The sequence below is a fragment of the Ochotona curzoniae genome, unplaced genomic scaffold (genome assembly GCF_017591425.1).
Source record: "Ochotona curzoniae isolate NIBS_2020 unplaced genomic scaffold, NIBS_Ocur_1.0 contig_64, whole genome shotgun sequence".
Lineage (NCBI taxonomy): Eukaryota > Metazoa > Chordata > Mammalia > Lagomorpha > Ochotonidae > Ochotona > Ochotona curzoniae.
The window spans coordinates 737,217-757,332 of record NW_024466502.1 but is presented as its reverse complement, the minus strand read 5'-3'; the positions used below and the strand labels follow the sequence as shown (position 1 = coordinate 757,332).

Genomic DNA, 20,116 nt, shown 5'->3' with positions numbered 1-20,116 from the left:
ACCCCCTGCTGGAGCGCAGGGCACAGGCTCTGGGCCTGGCCCCGAGGCAAAGCCGCACCTGCCTCCAGGAGCCACCTGCCCAGGGTCGTCGCCGGGCCTCACCGTGACTGCCTAGCCTGGTCAGGGGCCTGGACCTCCTACAGACTCAGAGCCGAGAGAAATACCCTCCCTGCCCTCCAGTGTTGTTACCAGCATGGCCAACCAAAGGGCACCAAGGGGGCAAAATACGTTAACCAGAAACCAACAGCACAGGCAAGCAGCCGAGAGGGCAGTGTGGGCGGAAGAGGAGGCACGCAGGATCACAGCAGCACCGGAGGGACACTGGCCACACCCTGTCTGCAGGTGTCCGTGTCCGGGGCTGACAAAGATGGCCTCCGCCTGCAGATCCTGCCTTCTGCCCCAGGGCCTGGTCCAGAGCTGTGGACACAGCCAACACGACAGAGTGCCCTCCACATGCCATGGCAGATCAAGCAGGGGTGTGACCTCTATGCAAGTCCCAGGCCGCCCAGGCCAAGGCAGACAGCAGGCACCACAGTGTGCGGCCCTGTCGCTGCAGGTAGCAGGCACTCACTAAGAAGGAGGCTTCTCAGGCTGGAGCACGAAAGGGCTGGACGGAACCCAGGCTGCTCCGGAAGCTGCGGGCGCCCAGCCGGTGCCACTCCCCCAGAGGGAGGTGTGGCTCCTGTCCCGGTCAGGGATCCAGTGCAGCGGGCAGCCAGCAAGGCCAAGAGAGCCATCGCAGCATCACACTGACGCCCAACCCTCTGCCCACCACTGAACGGCTGGGACAAGCCTCCATCCCAGCTGAGGCCCTGGCTCCCTGTATGATCAGGAAATTGAGGGCCAGCGAAGTGGCAGGCCTTTCCCAGGGTCACCCAGCGAGCTCCTATGCCAACTCTCCAGCCCTAATGCCATGCCAGCCACCATGCCAGCATGCCTGGGACAGCCCAGCCAAGGCCAGGAGCCAGAGCTGTATCCCTAGGTGCTGGCTGATAGGGACAGAACGCGGCATGGCACCAATTCAGGGTCTCAGATGGAATGTGCCCCAAGCACGAGCCGTCCATGGCCTGGGAAGGCCTCTTACCCAAGCTCACAGCAAGATCTCACCACAAGCACTGTTATACTGTGTTCAGGTATGTGACAAGTTGTGCTGTGTGATGTCATCTGACATGCTACACACACCCACGATGCCCCACTGCCGTGTTCCAGGTTGACACCCACACAGAGAGCATCCTGTTGTGGGACAGTCTACAGACACACAGCACGTGACACAGGGACACAGACAGCAGGTACCAGTGTGCGGCCCAGCTTCAGACAGAAACACACAGCTGTGACCGCCTGACCTGTCTCACAGACACAGGCATACGGTAGTGTCACCTGCACACACACACACGCACACACACAGCTGTGACCGCCTGACCTGTCTCACAGACACAGTCATACTGTAGTGTCACCTGCACACACACACACACACACACACACACGCACACACACAGCCGTGACCGCCTGACCTGTCTCAGACACAGGCATACTATAGTGTCACCCTGCACACACACACACACACAGCTGTGACCGCCTGACCTGTCTCAGACACAGGCATACTGAGTGTCACCTGCACACACACACGCACACACACAGCCGTGACCGCCTGACCTGTCTCAGACACAGTCATACTGTAGTGTCACCCTGCACACACACACACACACACACACACACACACACAGCTGTGACCGCCTGACCTGTCTCACAGACACAGTCATACTGTAGTGTCACCTGCACACACACACACACACACACACACAGCTGTGACCGCCTGACCTGTCTCACAGACACAGGCATACGGTAGTGTCACCTGCACACACACACGCGTACACACACACAGCTGTGACCGCCTGACCTGTCTCACACAGACACAGGCATACTGTAGTGTCACCTGCACACACACACACACACGCACACACACAGCTGTGACCGCCTGACCTGTCTCACACAGACACAGGCATACTGTAGTGTCACCCTACACACACACACACACACGCACACACACAGCTGTGACCGCCTGACCTGTCTCACAGACACAGGCATACTGTAGTGTCACCTGCACACACACACACACACACACACACACAGCTGTCCACTGGCAATGAAGAGCTCTTTGGTGACGTCAGCAGTGACATCGCCCACATTCCACAGTGGGCCCTCAGCCTGGACTTGGAAAAAACTATATGAGGCCCATCGTCCACCATCCCAGATGCCTCGGCTCACAGTGTGGATGGGGTCCCTGAGAGCCAACGGGGGTGGGGTGGTGGAGACGAGAGGGGAAGTGATGCAGAAGCCCCAACCAGCTGGAGCCCTTTGGGATATGGGGGCTTGCTGGTTGGGTCCGTGGGGACCTGTGGATGAAACATCTAGAGAAATGGCAGCGTGGGAAGCAGACCATCTCCCTGAGCACAAACAGGCCTAGAAGGTGGGGACTGCTGGACCAGCAGCACTCATGGTCTTCCAGCAGGAGACCAGCTGCCTCCTGGCCAGGCACACTGGACTCTGAGAACAGTGACTGAGGACCGTGTCATCTCGGCACAGCTAGATACCTCGGCCACCTGGGGAAATTGTCCGTGGAAGCGTTCAAGCCCCAGCCCTGCAGGCCAGCAGGACACGTGGGGAGGTGTCTCCTTACAGGGCTGCCCCATCAGGTCCTTCCACGGAAAATCCAGGGCTTTCATCCTAAGGCGCTCACAGCAAGGCGCCCTGTCCTGCTTCTTAGCCTCAGCTGCAGCTGGAGGTTTGAAACATCTCAGGACAGCCCTGAGGGTTTCTGATTGATTGGTTTTGAAGCTAGCAATGCATTTGCCTTTTTGCCTTTCATCCCACTCTGTGATGCAACTGGAACGTTCCATTTCGACCCTCCAGCTGTAAGCTGGAGCTCCGAAACTGCAAAGCTGGTAGAGGGCTCTTCAGAGGGGGAGGCTCAGGAGGCCCGGAGCAGCAGGTCCAAGCAGGAGGGCCCGGAGCAGGCGGCACCAGCCAGACCCCGGCAGGCATCTCAGCCACCACTCCAGGATGCAGGTCTGCGCAGGGCACGTTTGCCCTGGGAGTCTCCAAGGATGAGGGTCCAGGCAAGGGTTCAAGGCTCAAGACAGGCCCAGCAACCCGCGGACTCCCTGCCCTCCAGGCCCCCAGCCCTCTCGGAGCACCCCCCCCAACCACGCCCAAGAGCCCAACCGACACACAAAGGCCCCCAGCGCCAAGGAGCTGCAGCAAGAAGAGGCTTCTGTGCACAGCACTGTAGGCCGGGCGAGGGAGGGGCGGGGGGAGCCTGCGGGCGCCTTGGGGAGGCGAATGAAACCTGCCTCAGGGCTCCCGAACAAAAATGCACCTTTCTTGGGTGCCCGCTGGACGCTGCCCTGGTGCGCGCTTACCCTGACCTGGGCCCTGGGCCTGCTTGGTCTGGTGTGGCCCGACTGGGCAGCCGGCCGTGCCCGCGACTCTGCTCTGGTCGTTGCCCTTCATTTCTGCCTTCCCGGGAGGCCTTGGCAACGCGCACCCCATGGGGAGGAAGCGCTGGGCAGCTGCCGAGTCGCCTGCAGGGAGGAGGAGGGGCGGGCAGGGGGGCACCGTCGGCCTCTGCCCTCCCCGCAGGCCTTCCGCACCCAGAGCCTTGGGTCCAGCGGCGCACAGGGTCAGGCCGCTCTCAGGCGAGCCGGCCTCTCCCGCGCTAGACCCTCGCGCTCGTGGGTTCAAGCTCCACTCCAGCGCCCCCATTGATTCGGGTTTGACATCTGTTTGCCAGAGTGTTTCGCACTTAGCCTAACACCCGCCATTAAGTGACAGAATCGTGGCAGCCTGTCAAAGCCAGCTGACTGGCAGCTGCTCCGTTCACAAAAACCACTCAAATATTTGCAGGTTGGGAAGCGGCGCGCGGCGTTGTACCCAATCTCTCAGCGATTGAACATGCAAAATGCGAGTCGGGTTTTAAATGTGGGTTCCAAAACGTTTCCATTCTCCGTATAAAAGGATAAGGCCTCGGGGTGCCTGCTGGCGCCGGTCCAATTCCCACGTTTCTTTCTCCACCGAAATCCCTGCACCAAACCAGTTTATTTGTTTGTTTGTTTTTAATTTCCATGGGTCAAACTGGCCTTTCCTGGTGGCGCCAGGTCTGAGCCGTATGCCCCAGAGCTCCGCGATCCCAGATTCCAGAACTGGTCTCAGGGTAAAGTCCGCGCCAGGAGCGCACACCTGGCTCAGGAGGCGAGCTCCCAGCCACCTCCGAGTGTGCTGGGCGAGTTCCAGCCAGCGGCTCGGCGGCCGCACTCCTAACGCGCTCGGTCCGATTAAGAAATAACTCGCCCGTGGCTCTGTGCGCCTCCACGTTAGGATTCATTGAGGGGAAACCAGGAATGCCGCAACTGCAGGCGACGGGGAACGGCCGGGCTGCGCAGGTCGCCAGACCCGGGGCGCCCGCGGGGAGGATGGGCGAGGCCGCTGGAGCGTCCCCTGTGCTCTCGGTGCGCCTCACTTTATTATCTTAATTAATTTATTTTCTGGGTGAAGATTAAAAAAAAATGCTTCTCCTCCAGGTGGGAGGGGATCCCAGGTCCTCAGCAGGTTTAACAGTCCCTGGCTTATCTTGGGGACATTTCCGCCGAGCCTGGCGCCTTGGAGGGTGGCCCGAGCCCGGCCGAGGGAGCCGCAGCGCCCGGCCCCGCGCAGCCCCGCAGGGAAGGCAGGCCCACTTCCTACCTGCAGAGCGCCGTGCCCACGACCCTGAGCCTCAGACACAGCGGCTGAGGGCGCGTGAGAGGGGCGCGGCGGGGCCGTCCCGGAGCCGCAGGAAAACACGGCGACGGCACCGGGAGAGGCCTGGCGCGGCGCCCGCCTCCACAGCAACTCCCCGGGCGGCGCACAAAAGCGCGGGCCGCTCCCCAGCGGAGGGAGCCCAGCCCCAGGCCTGAGCGGGCGTGGAGAGGGGAGGCGGGTTCAGGCCCCGGAAAGGACGCAGTTCGCGTGGGACAGGACTCCGGGGACCGGGAGGCGCGCCCAGGCAGGGTGTCGGGAGGCCAGGCCGTGGGAGGCGCAGCGGCTCCCACTGTGTGATGACAGATGTGACAACTGTTTCGCGGGGGTGGGGGGACTTCCGCGGCCCTCAGGGGGCAGGCGCTGGGGTCGGCTCAGTCCAGTTGGGGTCCCAGGTCCTGGGGGCAGGGGGTGGGAGCCGGAGCGGGCGGGGACCAGCGGCTGCGGAAGGCGGGAGCCGAGGGAGCGGGGACGGGAGCCGGTCCCGAGGGGCGGGGAGAGGGGGAGCTGCGAGCCCCGAAGACGCGGCTCCACCTCCGCGCTCGCACCGCGTCCCAGCTGCCCGCGAACCAACTGCTCCATTCTATTCACTGTCGAAGAGGAACAAAAAAGTGGCTCTCTATTAGGGGACTTGTTGGGCATTGTTCGCGCCGCACAAAAGGCGCTTCATTATGCCGAGGGGTCCCCCCCTTGTTTCAGGGCGAAACAATAACTTGAAATTGTCTCCAAAGTCTTCTCTATCAATAATAAATTTCATTTTCTTGCCTCTCCCGCCGGCAGTGAGTGTGTGTGTGTGCGTCGGGGAGTGTGCGCGCGAGGCGAGGACGGAGGAGCGCGTGCGGGCGAGTGTGCGCGTGAGTGCGTGCGCGGGGCGCGCTGCGGGGACCGGCGCCGCCGGGAACTGGGCCGGGCCGCCGTCGTCGCCGCCCCGCGCGGAGGGCAGCAGCCGTGCTGGGCAAGCGGACCGGCGGGGCCGCCGGCTCCCCGAGGCAGGAGGGGTCGGGCGCCAGCGTTGGCAGCACCGCGGCGCGGAACCCGCTCTGGGGACACCCCGGAGCTGCGGAAGGAAGTCACGTAAGTGGGTCTCCAACTTGCGCGGGGGGTTTCAGCCCGCCAAACCTGGGGGGGCGCCGCGGCGAGAACACCTTGGGGGAGGGGGCACGCTGCCTGCACCGAGCGCTGTGCGGGGTGTCCCCGCAGCTTTCCAACCTGGGTGGCTCACGGGGGAGGGGGCGGGAAGTGGTCTCTATGCGCCACCCGACTCCCGTGCGGTCGCACCTGCCCCTTTCTCGTGCCTTCGCCCCCCTGAATCCGTCCTACGCTTTGGAGATTGGTTGCCGCCCTGTGGAGCCGGACACATAGTCTCTGGGTCGCCTTCCGGGAGTATGGGGAAGGGAGGGCAATCTAGTGGCCGGGAGGGCGACGGGTGGGAAAATTTCGCGTCCGTGGCGGCTGCCCTCCTGGTCGCTGGGGCCCGCGCGCCCCCAGCCGGCCCGCGCCCAGACCCAGGCCCCGGCTGCTCCCGGCTCCCGGTGGAGCGCAGCCCGCAGAGCCTGGGACGAAGGTGGCGCGCAGGATCGCGTTCTATAAATGAACAGGTTGTGGCGTGTGCCACTCGGTCAGGGATGTCCTGGGCGAAGAATCAGTGTAACTTTGACTGTCTTGCTGGACTGTGCTAATTTTCCCATGAGAACGAAAAACTCAGTAAGTTGAGAGTCCCCGATGTCCGGGAACGCCTTGGGACCCGGTCCCAGGCCAGGGGAGCCTGCAGGCTCGACGGACGCCTCTGTCCTCTGGGCAGGGACGGCTCCACAAGGTGGGGCCTAGAGGGACCGGAGCCCCCTCTGCCCCAAGTGGGGCGCCCGACCGCCTCGCGCACCCTGCCTGCTCCAACGAACGTGCTCCCAGTCAGCTTCCCGCAGCGTCACCGCGGGGCGCCCGTGCTGGGTGCACCAGGCAGGAGCCGCCCCAGCCCGCCCGCCCGGGTAGCCGGCCGCTCGGCGGCGTTAGGCTCGCAGCGGACCCCCGCGGAGAGCAAGTCACCAAGTCTATGAGGTTAAGTGGATTTGGGCTGGCTGGGTCGAGTCGGGATGGGCAGAGCGGGGCAGGGACTGGCTAGCCCGCCTCCCGCGGCAGGAAACGTGTATTTGGAGCCGCTAGCGACCTCAGGTCAGTTAACCAATTACAAGCCCCCCTTTGAGGCATCCCCGGGAGAGCGGAGAGGCACATGCTGGGGAGCGCCTTTTGTGAGAGGCCGGGGATGGGGGAGCCGCCGGTGGCGCTCGGGAGGCACTCAGGGGGGTTGAAGAGTCCGGCTCCGCCGCCCCTGCTCGCTGCGGGCCAGGCCAGCCGCTGCAAGCCGCCGCCTCCCGCGCTGTCGGGTGGGCGCGGAGGAGAGGTGAAGCCGACGGAGTGGAGAGCGTATTCTGCCCTCTCTGGCCTCATTTGGCTCCGCCGGGTTTCCTACCGCGGAGCCTCTCCCGGCTGGGGCGATGCGGGCCTAGCGGCCCCTCCGCTGGAGCATGGACCCGCGTGGGAGGCGCTCCCAGGTTCCAAGTCGCCTGGAGCTGGGGTCGAGTATCACCGCTTTGAGAAGGGGTGCGGGGCGGGGACGGGGCGCATGGAAGGTGGTGTAGCCGACCACTGAGCATGGATGGGGGAATGGGGGCGACACCCTTCCAGGGCGCCTGCTGCCCTCCCGCACAGCCTCTGTCACCACGGGGGCGGACCATGGATCCCCACGTCTGGCCAGGCTGGGTCTGGAGCTCCAGGGAGCGTAGAAGTCCGCCGGCAACCCTGGGCGTTTTGAGCCGCCACCGCGTTAAGTCGAGGAAAAAGCTGAGGCCCTGGGGGCAGGACAAGCAGAGATGCGGCCTCCAGTGATGCACATTGGCAGGAAGTCCACCCGGGTCCACCTGCGTCTTCCTGGCCCTGGGTTAAGGTTAGAATCGGGCCAAAGCCCCGGTCTGGTAGGAGGCTCCTGTTCTGGCTGAGCCGCTTGGTCCCGTGGTCCTGCCAAGGCTGCCGACACGAATGGTATCCGCATTCGCCTGACTGCAGAAGAGTCCGACCCGCCAGAGGCTTAGGCCGGGCAGGAGGGATTGGCACCGCGTGAGGCCACCAGTCCTCCCTGCCTGCTTGTGCCACAGCCCAGACCCAGAGTCAGGAACCCGCCAGGGCTTGGAGAGGTGGCCTGGTGAAATTTTAATCTCAGCGAGCAGCGCATTAAGGGACCAGAGGTGGTTGGCTGACCGCTTGGGCGGTAACCAGGGCTGCCCTGCCCTACTGAAACCCCGGGGTGGGCGGTCTCCTGTGGGACAAGGGTGGCCCGCAGGCAGCTGCGCCTCTGACTTCTCTTTCTTGTGTAGAAAGGGGCCACCAGTCCCACTGCGGGAAGGGAGCTGTGCCTTTCTTCTCTGGGGTTCAGGAGGGGGGCGGCCGCTGTGGAAGGAAGCCAGCCCCCCCTGCTGCTGGGGGGCGCTCTTGGAGAGCAGGCCCCGCCCAGCGCGTCGGAGCAGTGGAGGACAAAGCCACCGCGCCATCCACAAGAGTTCCTGCAAGGCTGGCTCCTTGCGCCATCTTAGGGCAAAGCAGGCGCCCCCTGCCCGGCTGAGGCGCCCGGATCCTGTTACTGCCTCTTCAGTAGCAACAACCAACAACAAACCCCCAGCTTGCATTAGGAAATTACAACTTGTGTACAAAGTAAAAAGGTGTATTCAAACTGTTAATTGCCGGGTCTTCCTAAACGTAACTTTCACGGTGACCCACTTAATGTTGCCGTAATTACTGACAGAGTAAGACAAGGTGGAATCACAATGCAGTATATTTATCTTCAGGGAAAAATGCTGCGCTGACGTCGTTCAGCCAAGAGTAAGCAGAAAAAAGAGAGAAAAAGGAAGGGGCGGGTGTGTGCAGAAACATAAAGTATTCAGAGACCACACGCTCGTAAAACACTGGGATCCCAGTCGTGGAAGACGCGGGGCCCAGCACAAGAGCAAGGGCGCTGGCATCCGGTCCTCCCCGGCTGACACCTGCCGCCATGGCCCTAGGCGATCCTGGAGAAGGGGGCCAGAGGCTCCACCAGCACGCTGGGGACTCGCCGGGAGCACAGACCCGAAGCCATCTCTGCCCAGGGAGCGAGGACAGGGTCCCTCGCAACTGGCTGGCGGCGGGCGAGGCTCTCTCGCAGGCCCCTGCGGGCTGAAGCCGGGTGGCGCCCTGCCGCCACAGAGTTTTCTGGGTGTGCGGGCCCCAGAGCGAAGGTGGCTAGGCCAGGCCACTGAAGTCCAGCTCAGAGCGCCCCGGCGGGAGGGTGGGGGTGTGCCGACCCGCAGCTGGCTAGGCGTGGCGTGGGGGAAGCCCTGTCGGACGCACCCCTTCGGAGGGCACTCTGCCCTGTCCGGTGTGGGCAGGGAGATCGGGGTTAAGAGTCTCCCTGGCAAGCGGAGCGGAGACCGAGGCACCCCAGGGCCCCGGCGGCCTCCTGCCCTCGCCTTGTCTCCATTCATAAAGAGGGGCACTTGTAGGCACAGCCTGGCTGCTGGCTCGCTCGCTCGCTTCGCCGACTGCTCCGCCGCCGTTAACCCAATTACAGAATTCATCAAGAACTGTGTTGGATTATCTCTTTCCATACAGTATCAGCATTAGCCTAATTAAAAGCTATAATGTCTGATATAATGATTAAATCGTTAGCTCCGCTGTGGCGAAGCAATATTTTGTTTTCCCTTCAATTAGAAGCTGATTGAGGTTTTCAGAACAGGTCAGCTGTGAAATCTAAATTGTATGTGTGAGTACCGCTCACAGGGCGCGCCCTGCTCCAAAGCCTCGACGTGCTCCAAACGCGTTCCACCCGGAGCGCTGGGGAGACTCCCCGCACGCGTGCAGCCACGCACGCATGCACCCGGAACGGCTGGCTCTGCGGCAGCGGCCCGCTCTCCCCAGCTCCCCCGCACCGGGAGGCCTGCGCGGCGTTCACGGGCAGGGACATCTGCCCAGGGTCGTGCAGGCACCCGGAGCGCACGCGCATTTCTTGCCTGGCTAGGCCTGCAACGCCAAGTGCAAGCAGGGGAAACGCAGGAGCCTCACCGGCCACACCGGGCTCGTCAATCCCGCACTGTCCCCGCCAGCCCTCTCACACGCATGTGCATGCACGCACTGAGCCGCCCGCGCCCCCGTGGCTCCCGGCTGCAGGAGACCCACGGGGGTCCCAGCCAACTCCAGCCCAGGCCCGCGCTCTGGCTGACAGGGGAGGGACGGGAGCCCCTAGGAGCGGCGCCAAGCCCTCCACCAAGACCCGTGCCTTGGCGAGACCAAGCTCAGGCCAGCAGACGGCGATCGCGACCTGCGGCGGACGCAGACGCACCACAGGGCTCAGGCCCAGCCACACGGGGCGCACACGGGGTGCTCCCCGCTCCACCCCAGCGGTTCCCGCCAGCCCAGGCCTGGCCCCCTCTCTCTGTGCCTCACCCACCACCTGTGCCTCCCGTGGGAGGAAGTGACCTCGAGGGCCTTTGCCCCCTGAAGCTGTGTCCTTTCCTCACCCTGCCGGACGCCTCTCTGTCTTGATTTGCTGCCCTTGAACTGTGGCCACAGCCTTCTGGGGGGACCTTAGAGCTTGCGCCCCCCCCCCAGAGTACCACTGAGACAAGGTGCCTGAACCCCCAACCTGTAGGCACCTCTCTGCCTGGAACAGGGGGCCATTAGTGCCCCACGGCTTTTGGGCCTTGGTTGTTGGTGGCCAGGGACGAGGCAGCAGGGCTCCCAACGTGAGAGCAGCACGCGGGAGGGGAGGGGAGGGGAGGGGAGGGGAGGGGAAGGGAGGGGAGGAGAGGGGAGGGGAGGCAAGGCCAGGCTGGAACCCCACTCCCTACAAGCAGGTGAAGGCCAGGGTTCTTGTTTGAGCTGCTGACACACACCACATGTTACACGTGTGCATGGCCACACCACATGGGTAATACGTGTGTGCTACCACAAGCCATGCATATCTCATACAGGTGCAGGTGCACACATTTGCATGTGTCAGATGCATATGCACAGCCATGCATTCGCACAGGTCATGAGTGCATACGTCATACATGTCACATGCAACATGCATGTGCAACCTGCAAGGACGGCTAGGGTCTGATGGGGATCAGGTTGCCCAGCAGAGGCGGAAGCACCTCCTCGCTGGCCTTCCAGGCGGAGGAGCAGGGAGCTTCCCAGGGCGCACTGCCCGCTTCCCCCATTGACTGGGGAACATCTCCCGCCTGCCGGCAGAGCCTCCCAATGCCCTTCGGAAGGAAAGGCGCTGGGCTCCCACGGGGAGGGTCCCTGCCCGCCAGGCGGCTGTGGGTTCTGAGGGCATTCGGGGAAAGACTGCGGGGGTAGGGGGTTGGGAAGAGGCGGCAGGAGACGCAGCCAGGCCTGGCGCTAGGCGCTCTGCCCCTCTCCTAACTGGCAAGGGCTGCAGCTGCCACTCACAGGGCAACAGTCCCACTCAAGAGCAGGGTGGAGACCCCGCAACCAGGAGGGGGCCTGGAGTATCTGCCTGCCCTCCCTCCCGGGCCAGGCCCCTGCCTGGGTGCTCTGGGAGGCCAGGGCAACCCTGTACTTTGGAAACAATATAGCAGGACCCATTCTGGAGGCGGCTCCCAGAGTCCTCTCAGAGCCTGAAGCATTTCCCGTGAAGCACGGCCAGGGACGGGGTGTTTATAAAATAAATGGCTCCATTGATATGGAAAGTGAATGTGCCAGGGCTTGGTTCTTACAAAGCATTTTCAGGGGGTCTTAGCCTATTTAGTTTAAAATCTAAATTGAAAAGCAGAGGGAAGAAATCTTTCAGGCGCTGAGTGGATAATATAGTTTATAATTTGTAGGGCCATTTCGCTTATTTCAGGCCTGCTGCCTTTGCCCCCACACTCGGGGTCTGGCCGCACACCCCTGGCCTCCTAAATTACCCGAGGGTGAGGGGGTGGGCCTATAGATGCTTAGACAATATTCCCATTCCCCCTTCCCCAATATCCCCCCTTTATGATCCTCCACAATGTAACTGATATTTGCAGGCAGCGCCCGAAACAAATCAGACTTAACCAACTCGATCGGCAGACTAAGCAGGTGCCTGGACGGGGAGGTGGTAACCTCAGCATTTAGGGGTGCCCTGTGTGTTCTCAGGGAGGGCCCAGGGCGCAGCGGCACTGCCTACCACAGCCCACAGCGGCTCAGCAGGAAAGCAAAAATGATCCCGCAGTCACCACGGTCCTCACCGAAGGCAGGGGACAGCGGCCAGCAAGCCCGCCACCTCAGTTCCTCTATGCAACAAAAACAGGAGCGGTCCTGGCAAGCAGCAGCAGCAGCAGCAGCATCCCACGAGTGTTGCTCTGGCGAAGGGGAGGGGTCGGCCACGCAGCCTCCCCGAGACCGCGCCTGGCTACCTCGGGCGGGGGAGGACCTCGCCCCCCAGCTCCCTGCACTGTGTCTCCATGGAAACGGCCACACGCGCCTTAAGGCGTGGGGGGCGTCCCGAGGTCCCCGGCAGCGCGGAAGGCTTGGCCTGGGCACCGCGTGCGAGTGCCAGGCCTCACTCTCGGGTTCATGCCGCGGGCCGTGGCGGCTCCGGGGGCCCAGGGGAGCGGCCGAGCGCCGGCCGGCAGCGTTCTCCGCCGGCTCCACAAACTTTCCCAGGCCTCGGCCGGCGCGGGCGCGGGGAGCCGGTGGGCGGAGGCCGGGGGCGCCGAGCGGAGCCAGGGCGGAGAGGCGGCCCTGGGGACAGAGCGAAGGGCGCCGGCTGGAGCGCCCCTCTCCCCGCCGCCGCCGAGTCGGAGCGGGAGGAGGAGCAGGTCTCGGCTGCGCGGCCCCGGGGCCGTCTCCCGCGCCCACCCCGCAGCGCGGATTCCCGCGCCCCTCGGCTGTGCAGCCCCGCAGCGCGCGGGCGGGGAGAGGCGAGGAGGGCGAGCACCCACACTCGGCCGAGCCGCGCTGACCCCCTCCCGGGCCGCCCGCCCCCCTCCTTCCTGCCCGGCCCCCTCCTTCCTCCCCTCCGCCCCGCTCCGCCGCCCGCGCCCGCCCGCCCGGTGCCTCTACTCCCCGCGCACGTCACTCGCCAGCGCGCCATGCAAATCACCGCCGCCGGCTCCCATTGGCCGCGGCGCGCTCATTTAACGGCGGCCCGGGCCCGGCGTATGGCTGCTGGGCCCCGCGCGCCGCCGGCCCCGCGTGCGCCTCCGCTCCGAGCGCACCGGCGCGGGCAGGCAGCGGGCGGCGGGTCCCGGGTCGGCGGCCCCGGCATCTCGGCGCCCTCCGCGCGCTCGCGCGGCCCCCGGCCCCCCTGCGGGGCTGTGCCGTCAGCGCGCCCTCGGGGCCCTCCCCCCTCGGCTCCACCCTCCCCCCCGGCCGCGCCTGCCTCCCCGCCCCCTCCCCGCGCCCCGGGCACCTGGGACCCGCACATGCCCAGCGCACGCGGCGAGCCGCCCAGCTAGAAGTTGCGGCCCCGGAGTTGGAGGCCGCCGAGGACCGAGCCCCGGAGGCAGGCGGCGCGCGGCGGCGGGCGAGGAGAAGCAGGCGGCGGGTCGGGCCCGGAAAGTGGAGTGGCAACTTGGCCGCTGCACCTGTTCGCGCCGCTGGGCCCGAGGGCGTTCGGGCGACGGCGGCTACGGGGATCGCGGGCGAGCGCCTCGTGGCCCGGGAGAAACTTTCCACCTGCTGGCCGGACCGGTGCAGCGTGCGAGTTCCAGCTTCTCTCCAGCGGCCGCCTTCCCCTCCCCGTTCTTCTCTCCGCCCGGCACCCCCTGCGGTGCCCCAGGCCCGGTGCGCTCGGCGCGCCCGCGGACCGCCCCGATGTACAGCATGATGATGGAGACGGACCTGCACTCGCCCGGCGGCGGCCAGGCGCCCACGAACCTCTCGGGCCCGGCCGGGGCGGGCGGCGGCAGCGGAGGAGGCGGGGGCGGCGGCGGGGGCGCCAAGGCCAACCAGGACCGGGTCAAGCGGCCCATGAACGCCTTCATGGTGTGGTCCCGTGGACAGCGGCGCAAGATGGCCCAGGAGAACCCCAAGATGCACAACTCGGAGATCAGCAAGCGCCTGGGCGCCGAGTGGAAGGTCATGTCCGAGGCCGAGAAGCGGCCCTTCATCGACGAGGCCAAGCGGCTGCGCGCGCTGCACATGAAGGAGCACCCGGATTACAAGTACCGGCCGCGCCGCAAGACCAAGACTCTGCTCAAGAAGGACAAGTACTCGCTGGCCGGCGGGCTGCTGGCGGCCGGCGCGGGCGGCGGCGGCGTGGGCGCGGCGGCCATGGCCGTGGGCGCAGGCCAGCGCCTCGAGAGCCCGGGCGGTGCGGCGGGCGGCGGCTACGCGCACGTCAACGGCTGGGCCAACGGTGCCTACCCGGGCTCGGTGGCGGCGGCGGCGGCGGCCGCGGCCATGATGCAAGAGGCGCAGCTGGCCTACGGGCAGCACCCGGGCGCGGGCAGCGCGCACCCGCACGCGCACCCCGCGCACCCGCACCCGCACCACCCGCACGCACACCCGCACAACCCGCAGCCCATGCACCGCTACGACATGGGCGCGCTGCAGTACAGCCCCATCTCCAACTCGCAGGGCTACATGAGCCCGTCGCCCTCGGGCTACGGCGGCCTCCCCTACGGCGCCGCCGCCGCCGCTGCCGCCGCCGCCGCCGCGGGCGGCGCGCACCAGAACTCGGCCGTGGCGGCGGCTGCGGCGGCGGCGGCCGCGTCGTCGGGCGCCCTGGGCGCGCTCGGCTCGCTCGTCAAGGCGGAGCCCAGCGGCAGCCCGCCAGCGCCGGCGCACTCGCGGGCGCCGTGCCCCGGGGACCTGCGCGAGATGATCAGCATGTACTTGCCGGCCGGCGAGGGCGGCGACCCGGCGCAGAGCCGCCTGCACTCGCTGCCGCAGCACTACCAGGGCGCGGGCGCGGGCGTCAACGGCACGGTGCCGCTCACGCACATCTAGCGGCCGGCTTGGCCTGCCCGGCGCCCCGGCGGACACAGCGCCCTGCGCGCCTCCCGGCAGCCGGCTACTGCCCTCCTTTCTTCCCGCGGGACTGGCGCCTGTGCATCCAACTCGCGCGTTTTCCTGGGACTTTTTGTACAGTATTTATGACGCACGGAGGCTGCAGAGCACGCTTTCTGCGCCCCCGGGGGCCGGGGACTGACGGACAGAACGGACGCCGAAGGCTTCCCGAGACCCGTGGGACGCGGCCAAGCCTACGCCGCGCGCTCTTCCCCCCCCCCCCTCCTTTTGGCCGCAATTCAGTCTCTTTTGGGTTACTTTGTTAATTTATACCCGCAGAGATCGCGCCCACGAAGGCCGACACCGTTCCATCCTGGATTTTGTAAAACAAAAAAACTTTGTGTATCTGTGCATCTCCATTTTGAGTTTTGTATCATTCCTTGTCCATGCGTTGTGTGTGAGGGTTTTTTTTTTCAATTATTTTTAATTTTAGGCGTGGCTTTGTGGGGAGAAGGCAGGCTATGTACATAGTTTCCTAAAAAAACAAAAAGGAAAGGGAAGAAAAAAAGCTTTTCTTCTCAAAAAAAAAAAAAACCACAAAACGAACCTTCCCCCTAATAAAAGTGCATCGAGTTTTGATTCAATAAATTTGAGAAGCTCGTTTGACCCCCCACCCGTCGGAGGCCTGCTGATTTCGCATGCACGGTTCTGAGTAGCGAGCACAATGGTGGTGGCGGTGAAGGAGAAAGCAGCGATTGTCCTCGCGCACTCAGAAGTAAGGGAACCCCAGGGGGCCGGGCGGGAGCGTGCGGTTCTCACGGAGCTTTAGTCCCGGAGGGGGCGGTGGAAAGAAAAAGTTGGAATCTGCTGGTCGCTTTGTGGAGTGCGGTCCCGGGGCTGGGGCTCAGGCGACTGCTGGCTGCCCGCGGGCGTCCGCGCAGCCGGGTGGTCTCTGGGAGAAAGGGGCCGAGCCCCTGAGGCGGGACCAGACCAGCCGAGGGTCACCTGTGCCGGGGCCTTCTCTCTCCCGCGCCTTCCTGCCCTGGGAAAGGCCGCTCCGCTCGCCACCGTCCACGCGCGCACGGATCCGCCGCCTGCCCGCCGCGGCGTGGACGGGGCCACTGGCGAGCGCTGAGCACGCCAGGTCCGTAGTTTCTGCGAGGAGCTTCGCAGTTTTTTATTATTATGTATTTTTTTTCTACGTGTTGTTGGGACGTGGTGGGTTTGTTTATTTTTTTCCAGGAATTTTTAAGTTTTCTGTGAAACTTTGTCTTCAAGCTCAGTACGAAACGCTGCACTGAAAGGGCGCACTCCCGCGAGCAGGTCCTCAAGTTTGTCACAACGCACAGAGGAATTTGTTTTGGGGGGAAAGGAAAAAAAGCGCCCATTAATCCTGCAGCCAGGCACCCTTCTGGGCCCGTGCCTGGAGGGTTTGGGCTCGCCTGGGGTGCCCGTGCAGCCAGCCCACCGGGAATAGCTTTAAAGCTCATGCTAATCCGACGACTGACAACGCGTAGTTTTTTTAAAAAAATCATTTTGATAGTTCTGCTTAAATCGCACGTTTGTTAAAGTATTTGCAAAAGAGAAAAAAATCAAGAAGGTTGCGCACTGCTTTCTAAACGGGATAATAAAAGACCCCAGCCCCTCCCCAGGACTTTTTCCCCTCCCTCTCCTTTTAAATTCCCCTCTATAGATTTGTCTGTTGGTGCGCCTCTGGGGTCGCCTGTGAGAGAGACTGGACCGAGCTGGAACCCAGCCACGCACCCGGCCTCGGGGATCCCTCCCCGCCTTCCCCAGGTTGGAGAGCAGTGAGAGGAGGAGCGGGTACGCCTTGTGGCATGCCCATCTCTACTCAGACCCTGGCATCCAAGCCGTGCCCGGCGCCTGCACGAGAAGTAGGCCCCGCGGGTCTCTGCACCAGCCCCGGGCAAGGCCGCCCATGGTCTCCGGGGACTCCGCGTGCTTGGTCTTGCCCGGCGGTACCCACCGATCACCACCAGGCTCTTTAAGATGCTGTGTTTAGAGTCCTTGCTAAGATTGGGAACTGCGCGATGGAGGAAAGTGAACTGGCGGGGCGGGATGGGGGCCCGCGCTGGCAGGGTCGTGGTCTCCGTGCTCAGCTCCGACTTTGTTCTGAAATCTGGGCACATGCTTCCGGTGTCTGGTGTCCAGGACCAAGTTTGTACAGCTTGGCGCGTGAGCGAGTGCGTGGCTTGGTGGTCAGCCCCGCTGCGTGCCTGTGGGCCGGGCACCAGCTCCCAGGCACGGGTGGCTGCAGTTTTCTGGCCTGCCTGGGGCAGGAGGGTTCCTTGGCGTTCGGATTCGGCCTGGTTTCTGAGCTGGCCCCTTTGTCAGGCCCGGGGGCTCCATGCCGCAGCACTTAGAGGAGGACTCCGCCGGTGCCGGCTGGCGGCTAAGTCTGCGTGGGCGCTGAGCCCCTGCACGCGCGGCTTATTTCCCAGACAAAGGCCCTGGGGAAAGTCCGGTTAATTCGCGAACTCTGTCCCAGGATGTGGGGCCCTAGCAGCGGGCGCTGCGCCCCTCGCCCCGGCTTCCACAGCAGCACCAGCGGCTGCAGCCTGGCCCCCTGGGCGCGGGAGACGGAATGGCCTGAGGCCTGATTTCGTTTTCTCTCGGTGGGATTCCGGGGAACTGAAGCAAAAAGCGTGAAAGACCCCGCTGGGTGGGGGGGGCGGGGAGGCGGACCCGGGGCGAAGAGCAGGTGGGGCATGCAGACCAGCAGGAGGGGAGGGCGTGTGGGCGCCCGGAGCTGAGCGAGCAGCACGGCCTCCCCCAGCGGGGTCCTCTGCCCTACCTGCGAGCCTCCCCAGCTCGGGGTGAACTCCGGCGCTCCTCCCTCCCTTCTGCCCCACCTTCCTCCTCGCCAGCTACGCCCTGGCCTGGTCCCGGCTCCTCCTCGGCTTCTCCCCGTCGCCGTGGCCGGCCCTCCCGCGCGCCCCTTTTCCCGTCCCGGCCTCTCCCCACACTCCCTGCTCCCGGCCTCCGCACCCAGCCCGCGTCTTCCCTCCGCTCCCTCGGCCTTTCTTTGTCCGCACCGTCCGGGCCTCCCCCCGACCCGCGCTCTGTTCCCCTCTCCTCCCGGGGACAGCCACGGGTCGGGCTGGGGCGGTGCGAGGCGCGGGTCCGCGGGGGATTAAGGTGGCCGCAGAGGCCCGGGCTGGGTGTTTTGTTTCAGGCCAGCGGGATTAGCGGAGGGGAGTCCTGACCCGGGGTCAGCTGCCAGTCTAGCCCCATCAGCATCCACGGGCGGAGCGAGCTGGTCCCGCTGGCCCCGCAACAAGTGGGAGCAGGGCGGGGGCGCAGGGCTGCCGGCCGTGCGGGAAGGGCCTGGGAGCGCAGAGGCCTGGCGCAGGGCGCGGCGGGTGGAGGGCCAGTTGGGGTTCCTGGCCCCCGGTCCTCTCAGGGCACAAAAAGCACTCGCTGAGTCAGCAGGAGCAGCCTCTGAGCAGCTGCCTGCCCCGCCACCGGGGAGTTTTCACAGACACGAAAGTGCACGGGGAACCCAGACCACGGGACGCGGTGGCCTGTGCGGATGGGGGCAGCGGCCAAAGCTGACTTCTGCTGCCTTTCGCTGCACTCAAGGAGCCGCAGCAGGTTTTTGCGGGTTGCAGCGTTCACGGGGCAGCAGGCACCTGCTTTCCCCCCGCAGCTCCGGGAAGTTCCCTGGGTGGGCAGCTGTGTTGGGGAGCTGCAGCGGGGGGCCTCCTCCCCAGCCCCGCCTCCCCAGGGCGCGGGCCCTTGGCGCGCACGCAGAGGACGCTGCCGAGGGAGGCACAGCGGGTCATCCATCACCGGCAGCGCCCGGAAATAGCCCTCCAGTCAGATGGAAAAAAAGCCGCTTTGTTGGATTCTGCAGTTTCAGGAATGAGGCGTGCATGGCAGCGCTGCAGATCTGAAAAATTGCAGTGTCAGGCGTGTTCCCAATGGGGAAATATTGTGAGTGTGGGGGCGCGCGGGATGGGGCTGACGAGGAATGGAGTGACAGAGCGCGCCGCCCGAGCACCCCGGAACCGCTGCTGGCGAAGCGAGGCGCGGGGACGCTTGGGGTTCCCGTGGCAGGCCGGGCCTGTCAAACGCCCCACTTAGTCCCCACATCTTGACCCAGACAGGCAAGCTTCTCAAGCTCTCCCTGGGAAACAGGAGGGGAAAGTTGAGTGGATTTTTGCTGCATTTCTGCTTTTGGAAACCCGTGCGCGGTTGCTTTCATAGCGCACTTTGGCCCCAAGGAGTTTGGTGAGCAGGCCTTGTGTGCAGCCGTGTCAAGCTTTCTATGGCACCCGGTTCCGGACACCCCTGACTTCTGCTTCCCACACACTTGTGCCCCAGGCACCCGAGGGGATCCTCAGGGTGAGGTTGAGGTAGTCCCGTGTGTGGACAGCTTCCACATCGGCCCCCTGCGCGGGGAGGCCTGGGGGGCAAGGGGTTCCCGCTCTGTGTGTTGGGGTCTGATGCATGAGGTCGGCTGTCCCAGGAGGGGCGTTGCACCTGGCTCCACTGTCCTGGCCAGAGCGGTGGCCAGGGTTCATGTGTGTGACTGAGGTACTAGGCAGGGGGTCCCGCAGGCGCTCCCAGTGTGGGGGGTCAAGCTTCGGCCCGCGGGAGGTGCTCTCCCACACCGCTGGCCAGGCTGGGTGCCCTTTGTGACCCATCCCCAGATGACTCCCTCCAGCCTGTGTGTTTTCCAGGGGCCCCTGTGGGTGGGAGGGAACCTAGATCCAGGGCCCCATGAATCCACGTGGGGCGGGTCCGGCAGCCACGCCAGCACCTTGGTGTGGGACTGAACGGTCCTTCTTTGCTTTCTGTTTTATGCAGTGAGCAGCTCCAAAGGTTGTGTCTAGGTCATTAAAACATGAGCAACAATTTGTTACTTATAAAGTGTTCTCACATAATTGTTCCATTTGTTATTTTTTTTTACAAAATTAAATTAGTGGGAGAAGAAAAGGAGGTTTTGGGTGTTTTGTTTTGTTTTGTTTCTTTTTGGTTTTGTTTTTTGAGCTGGAATGAGGAGGGCCTGAGCATCTGGCTGGCTAATTCTACATTGTCCAAGGGTTTGTGTCAGCTGCCGGGCTATGCCCACCCACCCGCAGAGGCCTCCAAGCGGGCAGCACCCCCAGAGCCCTAGCCCTGCGCTGTCCAGAGTGGGCGGTCAGCAGGAGCAGAGGTGCCCATTTGGCCTTAGTGATTTCTGCTGTCACCAGACTGGCATGTCCCTTGCACACTGCCCTGGTGAGCCAGTCAGAGCATGAAGTGCCCACGGACCAGTGTCCCTGATGGCATCACAGCCTCTGGCACAGCAGCAAGTCCTCCAGCCGCCCGGACCCTGCGGAGCTGTTCCTGTCGCAGGGGCGTGTCT

At 64.5% G+C, this 20,116-nt stretch overlaps 1 protein-coding gene across 1 annotated transcript; it reads left to right on the top strand.

Moving 5' to 3' along the window:
- Positions 1 to 13,603: 13,603 nt before the first annotated feature.
- SOX1 (SRY-box transcription factor 1) lies at positions 13,604 to 14,747 on the top strand. The gene has a single exon (XM_040991006.1). It carries the CDS (start codon positions 13,606 to 13,608, stop codon positions 14,740 to 14,742), a length of 1,137 nt encoding a protein of 378 aa, XP_040846940.1. The 5' UTR covers positions 13,604 to 13,605; the 3' UTR covers positions 14,743 to 14,747.
- Positions 14,748 to 20,116: the final 5,369 nt, after the last annotated feature.